Below are 16,290 nucleotides of genomic sequence, written 5' to 3'. Positions count from 1 at the left end.
ATAAGAAAAAGGAGAAAACTATTTTATACACCAAGCCTCAATGAGCGCTGTATAATGCTCTGCTTTTAACCCTTACAATAATGCTATGCTTTTATCTCATACATCTGAAAAGTACACTGATTACTGCTGACAACAGTACAGCTATATGCAACATAAGGCGCTAAAAGTTTTAAATAATTTTAAAAAGCAGTATCTAGATTATGTACATGATGATTATGGAAAAAAAAAAATCAAACACTGGGTTAGCAGGATTGCTTCCTGCCAAGCCTAATGTCTCAAGTTCAATCCCGGAGACCTACATGGTAGAATAATGGTTATTCACTGACCTCCATACACTGGTGAGACATGTTTAAGTACATATATGCAAATACACCCACACCCACACACCCACACACACACACAGCTACTTATGTTAAACTGACCTGATTCTGTGACTACAAATTTTAAAGATGCAAAAGTCTGCATATATATTAAATGTTGCTTCCCACCTCTCTGTTATTACCTCAGTACTTACTGGGCAGCCTACTTCTCAATGGGGTGCTTAAGCCTCCTGAACAGAATATTCATCACATTTTACTAAACTTGATTAAACATCTAGGAAAATGCCAATCCACATCCCATTTGTTAACACAATTATCTTTACTCCAATTTGTTTCAAACTTATGTGTTTACCTTGATGTCTTAAACATGTCTAAATAACAGCGACTGAGAACGCAATGAGAATCATCTTCGTACACAAGTTTCACAATGGACATCTAAATGAGTAAGGCCACACATAGCTTATAATATGAAACCCTAAGAGTTAGTCCCTGAAAATAGAGATGAAAGCAAAGCTGGGCATGCTGCTGCACACTTTTAATCCCAACACTCGTGTTAGGCAGAGGCAGGTGGATTGCTGTGAGTTCGAGGCCAGCCTGGTCTACAAAGTGAGTCCAGGACAACAAGGATACAGAGAAACCCTGTTTGAAAACCTAAAAAACAAAACCTAAAACCAAGACTAATTTTCTAATGCCTATACAAAGTTATTTTGCACTATAAAACTGGTTCTTCTAACTAGTTTCACTCGTTTATTAAGCATAGTCTGTTCTGTAGGACCCATTAGGGTAAAAAATATCCCTTCTTGAACTTAAAGAAACTACAGTTCTTTAAAAAAAATTTTTTTAAGATTTATTTATTTATTATCGTGTATACAGTGCTCTGCTTGCATGTACTCCTGCAAGCCAGAAGAGGGCGCCATATCATATTACAGATGCTTATGAGCCACCATGTGGTTGCTGGGAATTGAACTCAGGATCTTTGGAAGAGCAGGCGGCGCTCTTAACCACTGAGCCATCTCTCCAGTCCCCTAAAATTCTTTATTGCAAATACAGAGGCTGAGAATTATATAACTACACTATCCCCACAAGATCAAAGATACATGGGGGTGGGGGGCGCGGGCACAGGGTCTCTGTGTAGCCCAAGATGTCTTAGAATTCGCAATGTAAACCAGGCTGGTCTTGAACTTGGAGTTATGAAATTAAAGATATACATCACAATGACCAGGTAATTAGCAAGACATTTAAATCTTAGTTATTAATACTCAAATGACCCATTAAGTTATTCTAGCAAAGCTGTAATAAAGCAAACTTGGAAGATGAATGAAGCGATTGCTATTTGTTTGAGTTTAGCAGTCTGGTTATGGGCTTCGTGTCCCTATACAGATGTCTATCTGGAAAAGTCAGAAGCCACATATGAAGCATGGTTTAGGTAGAAGGATAACAATTTGAACCAGCCTAAGTATACAGCAAACCTGATTTCAACACCCTATCAACACCAAAAAAAATAGATGAATGACCTGAACCAACTTTATTGATACCAGAGACAAAAAATTTTTCTTGAGCTGGGCATGGTGGCGCATGCCTTTAAGCCCAGCACTTGGGGATGGAGAGGCAGGTGGATCTCTGTGAGTTGGAGGCCAGCTTAGTCTACAAGCAAGTCCAAACAGCCAAGATAACAGAGAAACCGTCTTGAAAAACGAAAAACAAAACAAAATCCTTCTCCTTGGAGGACTAACAAGGGAAAAGAACCATAATAATCTAATGGAAGAGAAGGTTATCAGTAAATGTATCCTTAGCTACTGATGGAGATAATATTAAATCACTACAATATTATTTCATTAGTATCTAATCAGGAAAAAAAGAAACAGGGGAGGAGGGGGAAGACAAGGATCCCCTACGTAACCTTGGCCTCACTCTGTAGACCAGGCTGGCCTCAAAATCACAGAGATCCTCCTGCCTCTCTGGCTCACTAAGTGCTGGGATTACAGGCATGTGCCACCACAGCTGGCTGTTGTGTATGACTCTTCATGGATCATTTTAATATATCCGTAGATAAGGAAAAATATGAATTGAGAATTTTAAAGAGGTTTCTATATGCCAACTTAAACAAAAATAAACATAATTGTCTATATCACCTACACACAATAATTTTAATTTCTCTATGAATATACTTAAGGCAAGACTGCAGAATAAGATCCTGGCTCCAAAAACAAACAAAAACAAAAAACTGTTTCTGTGAATTCCTTCTAAGAGACCTGTCAAAAGTGTCACTTGTGAATTTATTATTACTGTGCTAATAAAGCAGCCATGAGAAATCAAGGAGACACAGAACCATTGTTTTTGAGACACTGTCTATCCGTGTTAGCCTTGCCCGTCCTGGACTTGCTTTGTAGACCAGGCTGGCCTCAAACTCACAGGGATTGGCCTGCCTCTACACCATGCCAGACATTAGGATTCTTGTACTCACTCTGTAATTATTTACTGCATCTATTCTCACTATGCTCTCATATCTGTGAGAACCTGCCTCAAAAATAAACAAAAGGGGGGATAGAGATGGCTCAGTGGTTAAGAGCACCAACTGCTCTTCCAGAGGTGCAGAGTTTAATTCCCAGCAACCACATGGAGGCTCACAAGCATCCACAATGTGATCCGATGCCCTCTTCTGGCCTGCAGGTATACATGCAGGCAGAGCACTGTGTATATATATATATAAAAGACAAACAAAACAAAAGACACATTCAATGTTCCTGTGTGCTTGCTCATATGCCTTTGGTGCCACCCTGTGAAGCACTGCCCACCTCCTTTGAGACAGGTCTCCTCTCACTGCCACGGGCCACCCCCAACTAAACTAGGCTTGCTAGGCTGCTCTGGGGATACTATCCTCCCCAGTGTTAGAATGGTTCTGGAGACTTAGCCTTTCTTGTGCTTGTCATAAAGCACTTTTATGTTAATTTCCTTTTGGGGACAGGGTTTCTCTGTGCAGCCTTGGTATCCTGTACTCAATTTGTAGACCATGCTAGCTTCAAACTCAGAGACCTGCCTGTCTCAGCCTCCTGACTGCTGGGATTACATGGGTGCGCCACCTGTAACTTTGTGTAACTCTGCGATCAAAGCTGAGGGAGGGATTCACCATGTACCCCTCAAAGTTGATATATTCAAACTGATCTTCAACTCAAGAAATCCTGCTTTTGCATCCTATGTGTTGGGAATTAAGCTGTGTTTGGTTGGTTTTTTGAGACAGGGTCTCTCTGTGTAGCCTTGGCTGTCCTAGACGTGCTTTATGGAGCATGCTGGCCTCTAACTCACAGAGATCAGCCTTCCTCTGTCTCCCAAATGCTAGGATTAAAGGGGTGCACTATGTTTATTTGTAAACAGGGTTCATCTCTAAAGCACAGGATGGCCTGGAACTAACTATTCAGACCAGCTTTGAACTTAACCCTCCTGTCTCAGTCTCCCAAGACCTGAGACCATGACAGTCTTCCTTGTCAATTTTACAAACCAACCATAACCTTACCTCCTCATACCCAACTAACATCAACAAACTTAACATCTGGGTTCAACTTAAAGCAGAAGTGTTTCAATCTTTAATATATAAAGACTTATGATATTCATCCATTCTCTTAACACCAGTACAATGGAACTGGGAGTATCAGCAACAAAACAAGTTCAGTGCTCTAGCTTCTGCTCCAGAGAATGTGCGTGGGTACAGATCTTCAAGACCTCAGACGTGAATGCTGTGAATTGCATGCTCCATTTCTCTAGCCCTACCCTGTAGCTTTCAGCATGTAACTAACCATGGTCCTTTGAGCAGTAGCTCCTTATTCTGAGTAAAAGACACTCCCCGTCTCAATCACTTCTCTAGGGAGTCTTGGTTCTGTCCTTTTAATGATGAGCCAAAATTTGAGTGGGCCTTATCTGTTTGCTGCTGTTAGATGGAGCCATTCTCTCATTCTGTTGAGGCATGTAGCCTGGCCTCCAATTTGCTATCATAGATGATGATTTTGAACCTCTGCCCTCCACCTGAGATCATAGGTGCTTGCCACCAAGTGTGCTGAATATTATTTAATTACAGTGAGTGCTAATTGTCTCTATTTAGTTTTAGAAAAATCTGACTACTTAATCTTAAAGCCTTTTATTGCCCCTATATAGGCACTTTCCCACTGTTGTTCTTTTCTTTTTCCTGTATTAAGGATTAAACCTATGTTTTTGTGTATATTACACAAGCTATATACATCCCCAGCCTTTTTTGCATGGTGACAAACACATTCTAAGTTACCGCTTTCTCAACCTCTCAAACAGCTACAAGTACAGGCCTGTACTACCATACCAGATCCTGCCTTTTGGCCAGCCTCATTTGTTTTTAGAGTCTTAACCATATGACTTGCCTCACTTAAAGTAGCCTTTCTATATCCACCACCAGAATCTGGAGATTGTTGCATTGCCCTGTCCAACACGGTGCATGGATTCTCAAAGGATTTTCCTAAGATCTGACTCCAGTTAATAGTGTGAACGGTTGATCTGGGATTGGCAAGCTCCCAAATGCATACAAAGTCAGTAATCACATTCACTTTAAAAAGTTAAGAGGTAGCCAGGTGTGGTGGCGCAATACCTATAATCCCAGCACTCAGGAGGCAGAGGCAGGTAGATTGCTGTGGTTTCAAGGCCAGCCTGGTCTACAAAGCAGGTCCAGGACAGCCAAAGATACAGAGAAACCCTGTCTCAAAAACAAAAAAACCACAAAAACAAAAAAAAAGTAAGAGCTAGTAGTCAGGAGTGGTGGCACGTGCCTCTCTGTAAGCTCGAGGCCAGCCTGGTCTGTGGTGGCAGCACATCTTTAATCCCAGCACTTGGAAGGCAGAGGCAGGCAGATCGCTGTGAGTTCAAGGCCAGCCTGGTCTACAAAGTGAGTGCAGTACAGCCAGGGTTACACAGAGAAACCCTGTATTGAAAAACTAAAAACAAGTAAGAGCTAATAGCCAGGTGTGGTAGCACACACCTTTAATCCCAGCACTCAGGAGGCAAAGGCAGGCAGGTTGCTGTGAGTTGAGGCCAGCCTGGACTACAAAGTGAGTCTAGGACAGCCAGGGCTTTTACACAGAAAAACTCTGTCTCAAAAAAACAAAACAAAACAACAGCAAAAAAAGAGCTAGGGGCTGGAGAGATGGCTCAGAGGTTAAGAGCTCTGTGTGCTCTTCCAATTTCTGGCAACCATATGATAGCTCACACCCATCCATAATCAGATTTGGTGCCTTCTTCTGGCCTGCAAGAGTTACATGCATGTATAGAACACTATACATAATAAATTTTTTTAATACCTCTATGGAGTTCTCTATAACCTCCTTCTGACATTTAAATCATGCCATGCAGACTTATGTTCATCTCCTTGTTTTGAGGAAGTGTCTGTCTCATGTGCTCAGGCTGGCCTCACTCTGTGTATAGCATGACCTTGAACTCCTAAAGCCCCTCTTCCTCCTAAGTGAAGTTCTGTGCACATATCACTAATAACATGGTTTATGTGATAGTGGATAAGCACTTTACCAATTAGAATATATTCCTAACTTCTAGACCTAAGCTCCTCTGAGACAGGGCTTCTCTGTATAGCCTTAGGTATCCTGCAACTTACTCTGTAGCCCAGGCTACAGAGATTTGCATGCTCTGCCTGGGGTTAAAGGCATGAACCACTACACATGGCTACCTAAGTGTTTTTAAAGATTCATCCTAAGTAATTCTCTCATAAGCACATCTACTACAGGTAAAAGAAAAACCAAACTTGGGCTGGAGAGATGGCTCAGTGGTTAAGAGCGCCATCTGCTCTTCCAGAGGTACTGAGTTCATTTCCCAGCAACCACATGGTGGGTTGGCTCACAGCCATCTATAATGTAATCTGACGCCCTCTTCTGCAGATAAAACACTCATATGCAATAAAATAAATTAAAAAAAGAAAGAAAAACCAAACTTAACAGTACAAGAAAAGATTTTAGATCTCATTAGCCTGCAGCTTTTTCTTTCTTTTCTCTTGGTTTTTTGAGACAGGGTTTCTCTGTGTAGCCTTGACTGTCCTGACCTCACTTTGTAGATCAGGCTGGCCTCGAACGTCAATGTGATTGCCTCTGCCTCCTGAGTGCTGGGATTAAAGAAATGTGCCACCACAACTTTAGACCTGCAGTTTCTAATAGAGTCAATAGAGCTACAGCGTGTGTAAATAAAATATGTATTTTGCAAGGCCAATACTAATAACCTGCTACTAATTGCACTAACTGTCTCCAGTTGTCTGAAGTATATTTTTCTACTAGTAGCTTCTCTATAGAAAAGAAATCTACTCAGAAAGAACACTTGGGCCGGGCATGGTGGCGCACGCCTTTAATCCCAGCACTTGGGAGGCAGAGGCAGGCGGATCGCTGTGAGTTCGAGGCCAGCCTGGTCTACAAAGGGAGTCCAGGACAGCCAAGACTACATAGAGAAACCCTGTCTCAAAAAAAACAAAACAAAACAAAACAGAATGAACACTTATTTAGTCAAATGCTCAGTTTGCTTCCAAAGGCTTTTCTAATTTTATGTCCTAATTTAAAGTCTACAAAGCTAATGAAAATGCCTATTTGGTTGAAAAGTTGATGTAAAACTGAGTTGACCTTGCCTGATTCATTTGCACTGAAGCAAATCCAATGCAAAATGTCAGTAGTGACTATTTGGATCAACTGAGGCCTTTACCAGTACTTTGGTTTTTTGTTTTGTTTTGTTTTTGTTTTTCAAGATAGAGTTTCTGTGCCTATGCTTCGCTGTCCTGGACTAGCTTTCTAGACCAGACTGGCCTCGAACTCACAGCGATCCACCTGCCTCTGTCTCCCAAATGCTGGGATTAAAGTGTAGGCCATCACAACCAGCTTTACCAGTACTTTGGAAGCAAAGATGCGAGGTTCAGGAGATCAAAGCTACACATGGCAGTCTGAGGTTCCTGAAACTCTGCTTCAAAAACAATACAGGGAAAGATAGTACAAGTGTATCAAGACATCTGCAAAGTATTGTGAGCTCAGTTCACTGGGTTCGAGGAGTATCCTTGGGGGACACACCACATGGTATATGAAGAGTCCCAACTCCTGTGGGTTGTCTTCTGGTGTCATACAGGTTGCATACACATACCCACATACAAGGTATGGTAATTTGGGCTTTCTGACACAGGCATGCGGGCCCGGCTACTGGAGGATACACAATGATTTGGCATTTGAGCATCATCCACATGGTAGCTCACACCTATCTCACATCAGTACCAGGGAGTCCAGTCTTCTCTGGCTTCCTCAGATACTAGGTATACAGTTAATACACATATACATAAAACTGAAAACTTTTTTTAAAAAGTTAAAAACAGAGCTGGGCAGTGGTGGCGCACACCTTTATTCCAAGCACTCAGACAGAGGCAGGTGGGCCGCTGTGAGTTCGAAGACAGCCTGGTCTACAAAGTGAGTCCAGGACGGACAAGGCTACACAGAGAAACTCTGTCTCAAAAAACAGGAAGGACTGGGTATATATTATAACTCTGAAAGAACAATTGCTGTGTAGGTATGAGGGCAAATATTCCAACCTCGGTGCCTCAAAATATTCAGAGTATGATAAATTTTATCTAGCATAGTGACAACATAGATGAGTAAGAATTTACATGTAGTGGTTGGGATAGAGAAATAATTTAAAAGCTATCAATCAGCTAAAAATCGGTTAAGAATAAAAATTTTTCTCATTTCTCATGCAAGGAAAGACTAGATCAGGTTCAAGTCTGTAGGCTTGGCAGCAAGTTCTTTATCCTGAGTTTTCTTAAAAGCCTAATAAGTTACAGTGATAGTACTATAAATGGCTTCTAAGATCGGCGTGTCAGTTAGAGGAACAGGTTTGACCTTTTTGTTCGTTTGTTTTTTGAGACAGGGTTTCTCTGTGGAGCTCTGGCTGCCCTGGACTAGACCAGGCTGGCCTAAACATTACATTAAAAAAAGTATCAGCAGTGCTTCTGAGACTTCAAGTTATTATTAGTTAAACCTAAAATAGGAACCATTCCTACTGAACTGACATAATGCACCCTCCTATGTTAATATTTCTAAGTTAAATTGGTGAATGGTCTAATTTTGAAGCCAGAGGAAATACACAAAATTTCCAGTTTTAAGCCTACTTTAAACTTAGTAAATTACTAACTCAATACTGATGTTGTGTAGACCAGATATATACAGTATATATATAGTACTTTTTTTTTTTTATTAAAAGACTGGAGAGATGGCTTAGTGGTCAATACTTGTTGCTTTTCAAATGGCTGGAGTTTGGCTATCAGCTCCCACATTGGGCAGTTCACAACTATCTGTAACTCCATATTTTCAAAATACTGATTCAAACAGAAAAATCAGAAGGCCAATGAACCACTACTGAATAAACCAATATTTAGTACGAACTCAAAGATCTTGCCCTCCTGGAGCCTTAGTTCTCTACTGTTTAGGGGAAACAATACCTGTTAATGCTAGACTATAAAATTCAAGCTGATGTACTTTATTAAATTCATTACAACCATGTAGGATGACATTCAGTTTATCTAAACCAACTCTACATTTTAAAAAAGTCCTGGATATGGAGACCTGGTGGCACTCAGAGGAAGGATAACAAGCTACCAAGAAGAGACTTGATACCCTATGAGCATATACAGGGGGAGGAGGTCCCCCTCAGTCACAGTCATATGGGGGGGGGGGGGAGTAAGGAGAAATGGGAGGGAGGGAGGAATGGGAGGATACAAGGGATGGGATAACAACTGAGATGTAATATGGAGGAAAAAAAAGGCTGGGCCCAACAAGATTTCTATGAGTTCTAGGCCAGACTAGTCTACAGTGCTAGTCTAGGACAGGAAAGGCTACACAGGGAAATCCTGTCTTGAAAAAATTTTTAAAAGTGAACTAAGTGGTCGTGGGATATACCTTTAATCCCAACACTAGGGAGGCAGAGGCAGGTGGATCTGAAACTAGTCCTGGTCAACACAGTGAGATCCTGTCCATAATTATGGCTGAAGATACACCTCAGTGGCAATCTGCCACCCAGCATGTACAAGACATGAGGTTTGAACTCCAACACTACCAGAAACAGGAAACTTTTTTTTCCCAGGGCTAGTCTGGGCAGCATGAAACCCAAACACCACACACAAAAAAAGGCTACGAAGCAACCTCTACTGGAACAAGAGCTCAGTGTGTTCTTACGCTCGTTATTATCACAACCCACAAGACACTGGGTTTCTATAGTAAGCCCTAGAGAGTAGATGACACAGAAAATGACCCCAAATCACCCAACTATCCTGGCAGAATTTAACATATATAATTAAACACACCTTAAAAGACTATTAAGCATTTCTCTTTTGCTCTACTTTTAGCTACTTCTAAACTTTTATTTCCAAGGAGACCTGGAGAACAAGTCAAAATAATCTTTACCTAATAAGATTCCTAAGAAACTAAAAACACCTTTACAAGGTTTGGTGATGTATGCCTTTAAATAAAAACTCTGGGGGCTGGAGAGATGGCTCAGGGGGGTAAGAGCACTGCCTACTCTTCCAGAGAACCTGAGTTCCATTCCCAGCAACCACGTGGTGGCTCACAACCATCTATCCTGTAATCTGATGCCCTCTTCTGTCATGCAGGTGGACGTGCAGATAGAGCATTCATAGTTTAAAGCTCTTTAAAACAAAACCTTGAAAAAACTTAAGTCCATCTCAGCCTCTTGAGCCTCTCAAAAGGTTGAGACAAGGTCTCTCTCGCTCTTTGTAGTCCTAGCTGTCCTTAAATTGCTATTCAGATTGAATTCAGAGTGGCCTGCTGTGATCAAAAGCATGCCTCCACACCCAACTTCCTTTTTTTAAGTTGGAAACAGATATTTCTAAAAGTACATGTCTTTCAGTTTGCACATCAAGAAAGGCAAACTTGTGGGGAGACTGTGACAAAGGTCTTATCCTTAGAGGAAGAGTTTCAGAAACCTAATGGACACTGAGAGGGAGAGTCAATTTTCTTTAGAATGAGTGCCCTGAACCCAAGCAGTCAGCTCTAAACATTTAAGTACATGAACTCAGTATGCTGGATTCTTAAATACATCTATGTATGTGTATGCATAAAACCATGGAGTAGACATGGTTATGTTAGAAGAGGAAGAGAGGGGTGAGGTAAAATGCTCACATATGAAATTCAAGAAAAAAATAAACTTATAAAAGGCTAGCTGGAGAATAATTAGGAGCACCTCCTGCTCTTGCAGAGGACACAAGTTAAGATTCCCAGAATCCACACTGGAGAGTTCACAACCTGCCTGTAAATCCACCCCCAAGAGGTCAGCTATCCTATTTTGGTACCCCAAAGCTCGTGTATATACCAAAATAGACAGACAAGACAGACAGGAAAATTCTTGAAGGGGAAAAAAAGAGCTGGAAATATGGCTCAAATGTTAATACTTACTGCTCTTCCAAAAGTTTGGTTCCCAGCACCTGTGTGGTGGCTCACAACCATTTATAACTCCAAACCCAGAGGATCTGACACCTTCTAAAATTCACAGGCACCAGGCACTGGTGTGGTACAGACACAAAAGCAGGCCGAATACTCAAATACATAAATTCACCTTTTTAATAAAGAGAGGTCACAAATAGCTTTGTTGTTTTTTAAGGGCAATAGTTCCTTCTAGGGAAAATGTGCTACTTCCTCGTCCCTACAATCTGATGGGCTCCCTCTTTCCTACAGATGAAAAGTCATTACCTACATGAACCAGTATTTTATAAAAAAAATTAGCACACACCTCCAATCCTAGCAGAGAGACAGGCAGGTAAGCAGGTATCAAGATCAGCCAGCCTACACAGCTAGTTTCCAGGACAGCCAGGACTAACAAAAACTACCATGTGCATGCCAGGCATGGTGCCCTGCCTGTAATCCCAGCACTTGGGGAGGCAGAAGCAGGTGGATATCTCTGAGTTAGAGGCCAGTCTGGTACAAAGTGCTGGACAGTCAAGGCTACACAGAGAAATTCTGCCTGGAAAAAATTTTTTACCAAATGTATTAAATACTAATGTTTGTACACAAAAGAAGTAGAAAAGAGGTGAAAGGCTGCAAATAAACCTGGTATAGTGGAAAACGCCTTTAATCCTAGCACTTAGAAGGCAAGAAGCAGGTGGATCTTTTTCTTTGAGTGTGTGGCCAGCCTAGCCTACAAATCAGAGAAACCCTGTCTTCCTGTCCCCCTACACACACACACCAAATTCTGGTCTTTTTTTGCGACAGGGTTTCTGTGTAGCCTTGGCTGTCCTGGACTCACTTTGCAGACCAGGCTGGCCTCGAACTCACAGAAACCCACCTGCCTCTGCCTCTACACCCAGCTTCCTAAATTACTTTTTAGTAAACCCCTTGGCACCTTTTGACTCTTTAAAAACATTGCCCAATTCATTGTAAGCAGTTAAAACCATAAAATGTTTTGCAAATTAAGTACACTTTAAGAAGCAGACAGCAGCCAGGCATGCTTTTAATCCCAGCATTAGGGAGGCAGAGGCAGGTGAACCACTGGTCTACAAAGCAAAGTGAGTCCAGGGTAAGCAGGAGTATCAGAGAAACCCTGTCTCAAAAAATAAATAAATAAATAATAAAATTAAGGCCACCCTGACCATGAAGCCCTGTTTCAAAACCTAACAAAATATAAGGTTGTTATCTCTTTAAACAAGTGCCCCGTTTCCACATGAAACTCCTTTATTTAACTTGGTGCTACCGTTATCATTTTATGTTGGAAAACTATACTCCTCTAAACTTACCTAATTTCCAAAGACCTTGAATTAAACTGGTACTAGGGCTGGAGATGGCTCAGTGATTAAGAACACTACTGCTCTTCCAGAGGACTGGGTTCAATTCCCAGCACCCACATGGCAGCTCACAACTGTCTGTAACTCCAAGATATGACATCCTTACACAGACATACATGCAGGCAAAACACCAATGCACATACAAGTAAAAAAAAGGCAGCTGATACTAATTCTTATCTAGTCATTCACAATTTCAGTGTCTCAAACACACACACACACACACACCCAGCTCGTCAGTCTTTGAAGGGGAGGTTACCTTTAGTGTGATATACAATAGCAGCCCTCAGGTCGAAAGAGCCCCAGCTGTCCTTCCTTTCTAGGCCTCTCTGGTATCTCTGTTCTTTGGCGGAGCCTAACAAAGTGTTCGTAGGCGAGGCCAGAGGGTTGTGATTTTCTATTTCGTAGTCCTTTGAGAGAAACACTAAAGCACCTTGACTACTGGTGTCTGCTTTTTGCAGGTCACCTATATGACTGGGTTCCAAGGATAAGGCTCCACTCTCAGTAGTCCCAGATTTTAGAATGTTACCCAGAACTTGAGGACTAGTCCGTTTTTCCAGCTCATAAGCCTTGGGAAACACAGGATGCTCAGTTCCTGAGGGAATTATTTCAGCACCCTGTGAAACCAAAGTGGCAGGATATTCTCCTTGAAATGTCACTTCCATCACTTTATGATCCGTTGACTTTCCAATAGCAGTCTCTGGGCCAGCGCTGGGCTCATTTATAAATGATAAACCCCATTGATTCTGGAAGATATCCCCCAGATTTTGCTGATCTGTCTGAGAGGGCAGATCTACTTGGGCTGTGCTTAACAGCACCGTTTGCATATTTGAAGGGTAGATAAAAAGGCTAGACTTAATTTGTTCAACAGCTGCTGAAGTCATGTCCTGCAAAACTGAATCAGTCCCAGTAGAGATGGGTGTTAAAGTATTAGCAGCAGTAGTTAGCAGTGGCTGGCCCCCAGATGGATACATGCTTCCATCAGTTCCTGCTAAAACAGGCCCATTAGAAAAACTGGCAGATGTAACAGATTTTAGAGCTGACATGGGGACCTGGGATAACCGACTTGAAGACTGGGTCTGAGTTTCCCCAGTAGATGATGAAGAGGATGAAGATGAAGATGGTGACACAGAAGAGTTCTGTACAGTTTTGTTGAGGTTTTCCTTAACTTTGCTTGCATAACTTATTTTAGGAACTATTTTAGCACTGCTATTGTCCACTGGAAAAACTGGGGGTGGTTTAAACAAGGTCCACGAGTCCTCTTTGGAGGCAGCAGCTGAGGCATGCTTTCCTTTAGGCCGATCATCAAACTTTTTGCTGCTCAAACCAGGTTTAATATCTGAGCTTTTACGAAGCATGTCGCCCACAGCAGGTTTTCCACGACTTGTTCCTCCAGGTCCAGCTTCGTACTTCCAAGCAGGCCTGGAACCATCTACTCGAGTTCCCTTTTGTTCACTATGGTCAGGCTTTAAAGTTTCAAGTCCCTGTTTTAATGCTGGGACACTAGTCTCTTGCATTATTTTTTCCTGCACTAAATTAAGGTTCTCACAACCCTTGGCACTATTGCGCCTAGCTTTCCTTTTTTTAGGAGTGGTATATCCACTCTCAGATCCGCTACCATCATTATCTGTTCCTTTGCCCATATAACCATTAGTGATATAGCCTGAATTATTTGTTATAACACCATTTGGAATTGCTACAGTGTCGGTCTTATCAACAGCCTGATTCTCTCCAGATTTACTTTCATAAGACTTCCCATTCTTTTTGTCCATACTGTTTTTCTGAATAAAATTCTTGGTTTTAATTCCTGCTTTTCCAAAGGTGCTGGTCTTTACAGTCGGCTTCAGGCTAGTGTCTAGCACTTGCTGGTTGCCATTGAGGACCCTGGAAATAGGGTTAGTAGCTTCATCAGAACTGAGGCTCTTTAAAGATACTTCTCTTTCTCCGGCATTACCATTTATTTCACCATAGCCTACAAAAGGAAAAAACAGACAAACAAAACCACATTAAATCTTAAGTACTGAAGACTGAAAAAATTTACTGAATGTTAGATACTACATTGTAGGGTTTGTTATTTCCCAGCACTCGAGAGGCAGAGGCTGCTGGATCACTGTGAGTTCGAGGCCAGCCTGGTCTATAAAGAGTCCAGGACAGCCAAGGCTGCACAAGGAAACCCTGTCTCAAAAAACAAAAACCAAAACAAAACTTGCCAGCCCCATTTCACAGATTATGACATGGAGGTCACTACTAAGCAGAGGCAGGACTAGGACACAACTCACATCAGCTCCTTATACTAGGCCAGTAGCCAGAATTAACTAGAAAGAACAGGACCTTTCAAGCAGCATGCCATAATACTTTGCTGCCAATCATGCCATCCAGACTGAGGAGGTCCCGGAGACTCCAGGTCCTCGTAAACCACAGTCATGCCCCGGCCACATCAGTCGGTATGCACTGCAAGCACCATGGAGGCTGAGGGTATGCTGGAGGCATGCATCACCACAGGATCAATTCTGACAAATATTGTCCAGGTTACTTTGGGAAAGTTGGTGAGGCATTACCACTTTAAGAGGAACCAGAGCTTCTGCCCAACTGTCAACCTGGATAAGCTGTAGACACTGGTCAGTGAGTAGACATGGGTCAATGCTGCAAAAAACAAAAGAGTGGAGCTGCTTTCTCATCACTGATAGTATTCGTTCGGATCACTATCAAGTTCTGGGGAAGGGTAAGTTCCCTAAGCAGCCAGTCAGTATGAAGGCCAAACTCTAGCAGAAGAGCTGGACAAGATTAAGGATGTTGGAGGTGCCTGTCTCCTGTTGGCTTAAAATTGCCCAGGGAGACTAGTTAAATGCTAACATTTAAAAAACAAAAACAAAAACAATACAATCCAAGTGTGGTACCTGCCCGTAATTCCAGCACATTGAAACCTGAGGCAAGATGATGGCATGTTTGAAGCCACCCTAAGCTATAGGGTAGATCCTTGCATCGAAACAAACGCACACTATTAGGACCAAGTGCTACCCTCTGGGCAAAACCCCAAGTGCTCAGATACAATAAACTAAAAGGAAATTAAGGATGTGGCATTTGTATAACCACTGAATTTTTAAAAAGGGGGCGGGGATTGAAGGCTGTAAGTGGCTAATTGTCAATATGTAGGTCTATCAGACAAAGCTGTAAGGCCTGTAGACTTTTCCCAAGTAGTCAAAATCAGCTTGACATCAGATCATACCGTAACATGAAACAAAATGTATACCAACATTTCCAACCCTTATTAAAACTTGTTTTCTTCATTTTACACTTGGGTGAAAACCTGTAGAGGAAGGGAGTGGTAGAGCATGCCTGTAATCCCAGCACTCTGGGAGGCAGAGGCAGGCGATCTCTGTGAGTTCCAAGCCAGCCTGGCCTACAGAGTAGACAGCCAAAGCTACACAAAGAAACCCTGTCTCAAAAAAAAGAAAAGAAAAAGCACTAGGCTAGGCGTGGTGGCACACGCCTGTAATCCCAGCACTCTGGAGGTAGAGGCAGGTGGATCACTCTGAGTTGGAGGCCAGCCTGGTCTACAAAGGGAGTCCAGGACAGCCAAGGCTACACAGACAAACCCTGTCTGGAAAAACAAAACAAAAAACAAAAAACAAAAAAAAAAAAGAAAGAAAGAAAGAAAGAAAAACCACTATGGGAGGCACAGGAAAGGGAGGCCAGCTGGGTCTACAAAGTGAGGCCAGGACGGTCAAGATAACAGAGAAACCCTACCTGGAAAAAAAACAAAATAAACAACAAAAGACCTGGAGATATAAAACACCCAAATCACAAAGTTGCAGAACTAGAAATCTAAACTCTGGTCTGTCTAGAACCTGTAGCTTTCTGTCCCCATGCAACACCTGCTTGCTCACAAAACTACAATGAAAGAAATCTTTTTTTGAAACGGGGTTTCTCTGTGTAACTGTCCCTGGCTGACTTTCTGGACCAGTGGCCTCAAACTCAGAATTGCCTGGCTCTGCCTCCCCGTGCTGGGATTAAAAATGCACACTGCCATTGTCCTGCATAAAAAGAAATATATTTTATAGTAGTTAGGAAAAAATTAATTCTTAATTTCCAGTGTTACATTTTTTGTTTTTTAAAACTGAGATAGACAGACTTCCTGTGTTG

The 16,290-nt window shown here is 42.0% G+C and overlaps 1 protein-coding gene and 1 long non-coding RNA gene across 2 annotated transcripts in view; one reads left to right on the top strand and one right to left on the bottom strand.

Annotated features, from left to right (window-relative positions):
- The window catches only part of NUFIP2 (nuclear FMR1 interacting protein 2), a 30,626-nt gene that overhangs the window by 9,786 nt on the left and 4,550 nt on the right, over positions 1–16,290 (bottom strand). Inside the window, exon 2 of the mRNA XM_084749194.1 lies at positions 12,407–14,119. Within this exon, the coding sequence (XP_084605320.1) occupies positions 12,407–14,119 (1,713 nt within the window). The remainder of the gene's footprint in view (positions 1–12,406; positions 14,120–16,290) is intronic.
- Positions 5–9,143, top strand: LOC311579011. The gene is made up of 2 exons (XR_014773028.1): positions 5–6,728; positions 7,364–9,143. It is a non-coding gene; the product is annotated as an uncharacterized lncRNA (long non-coding RNA).

This window comes from Acomys minous (genome assembly GCF_964271855.1).
Source record: "Acomys minous genome assembly, chromosome: 12".
NCBI classification, from domain to species: Eukaryota; Metazoa; Chordata; class Mammalia; order Rodentia; family Muridae; genus Acomys; species Acomys minous.
Note: the sequence above shows the minus strand (reverse complement) of the source record. Positions and strands in the feature narration are given on the sequence as shown.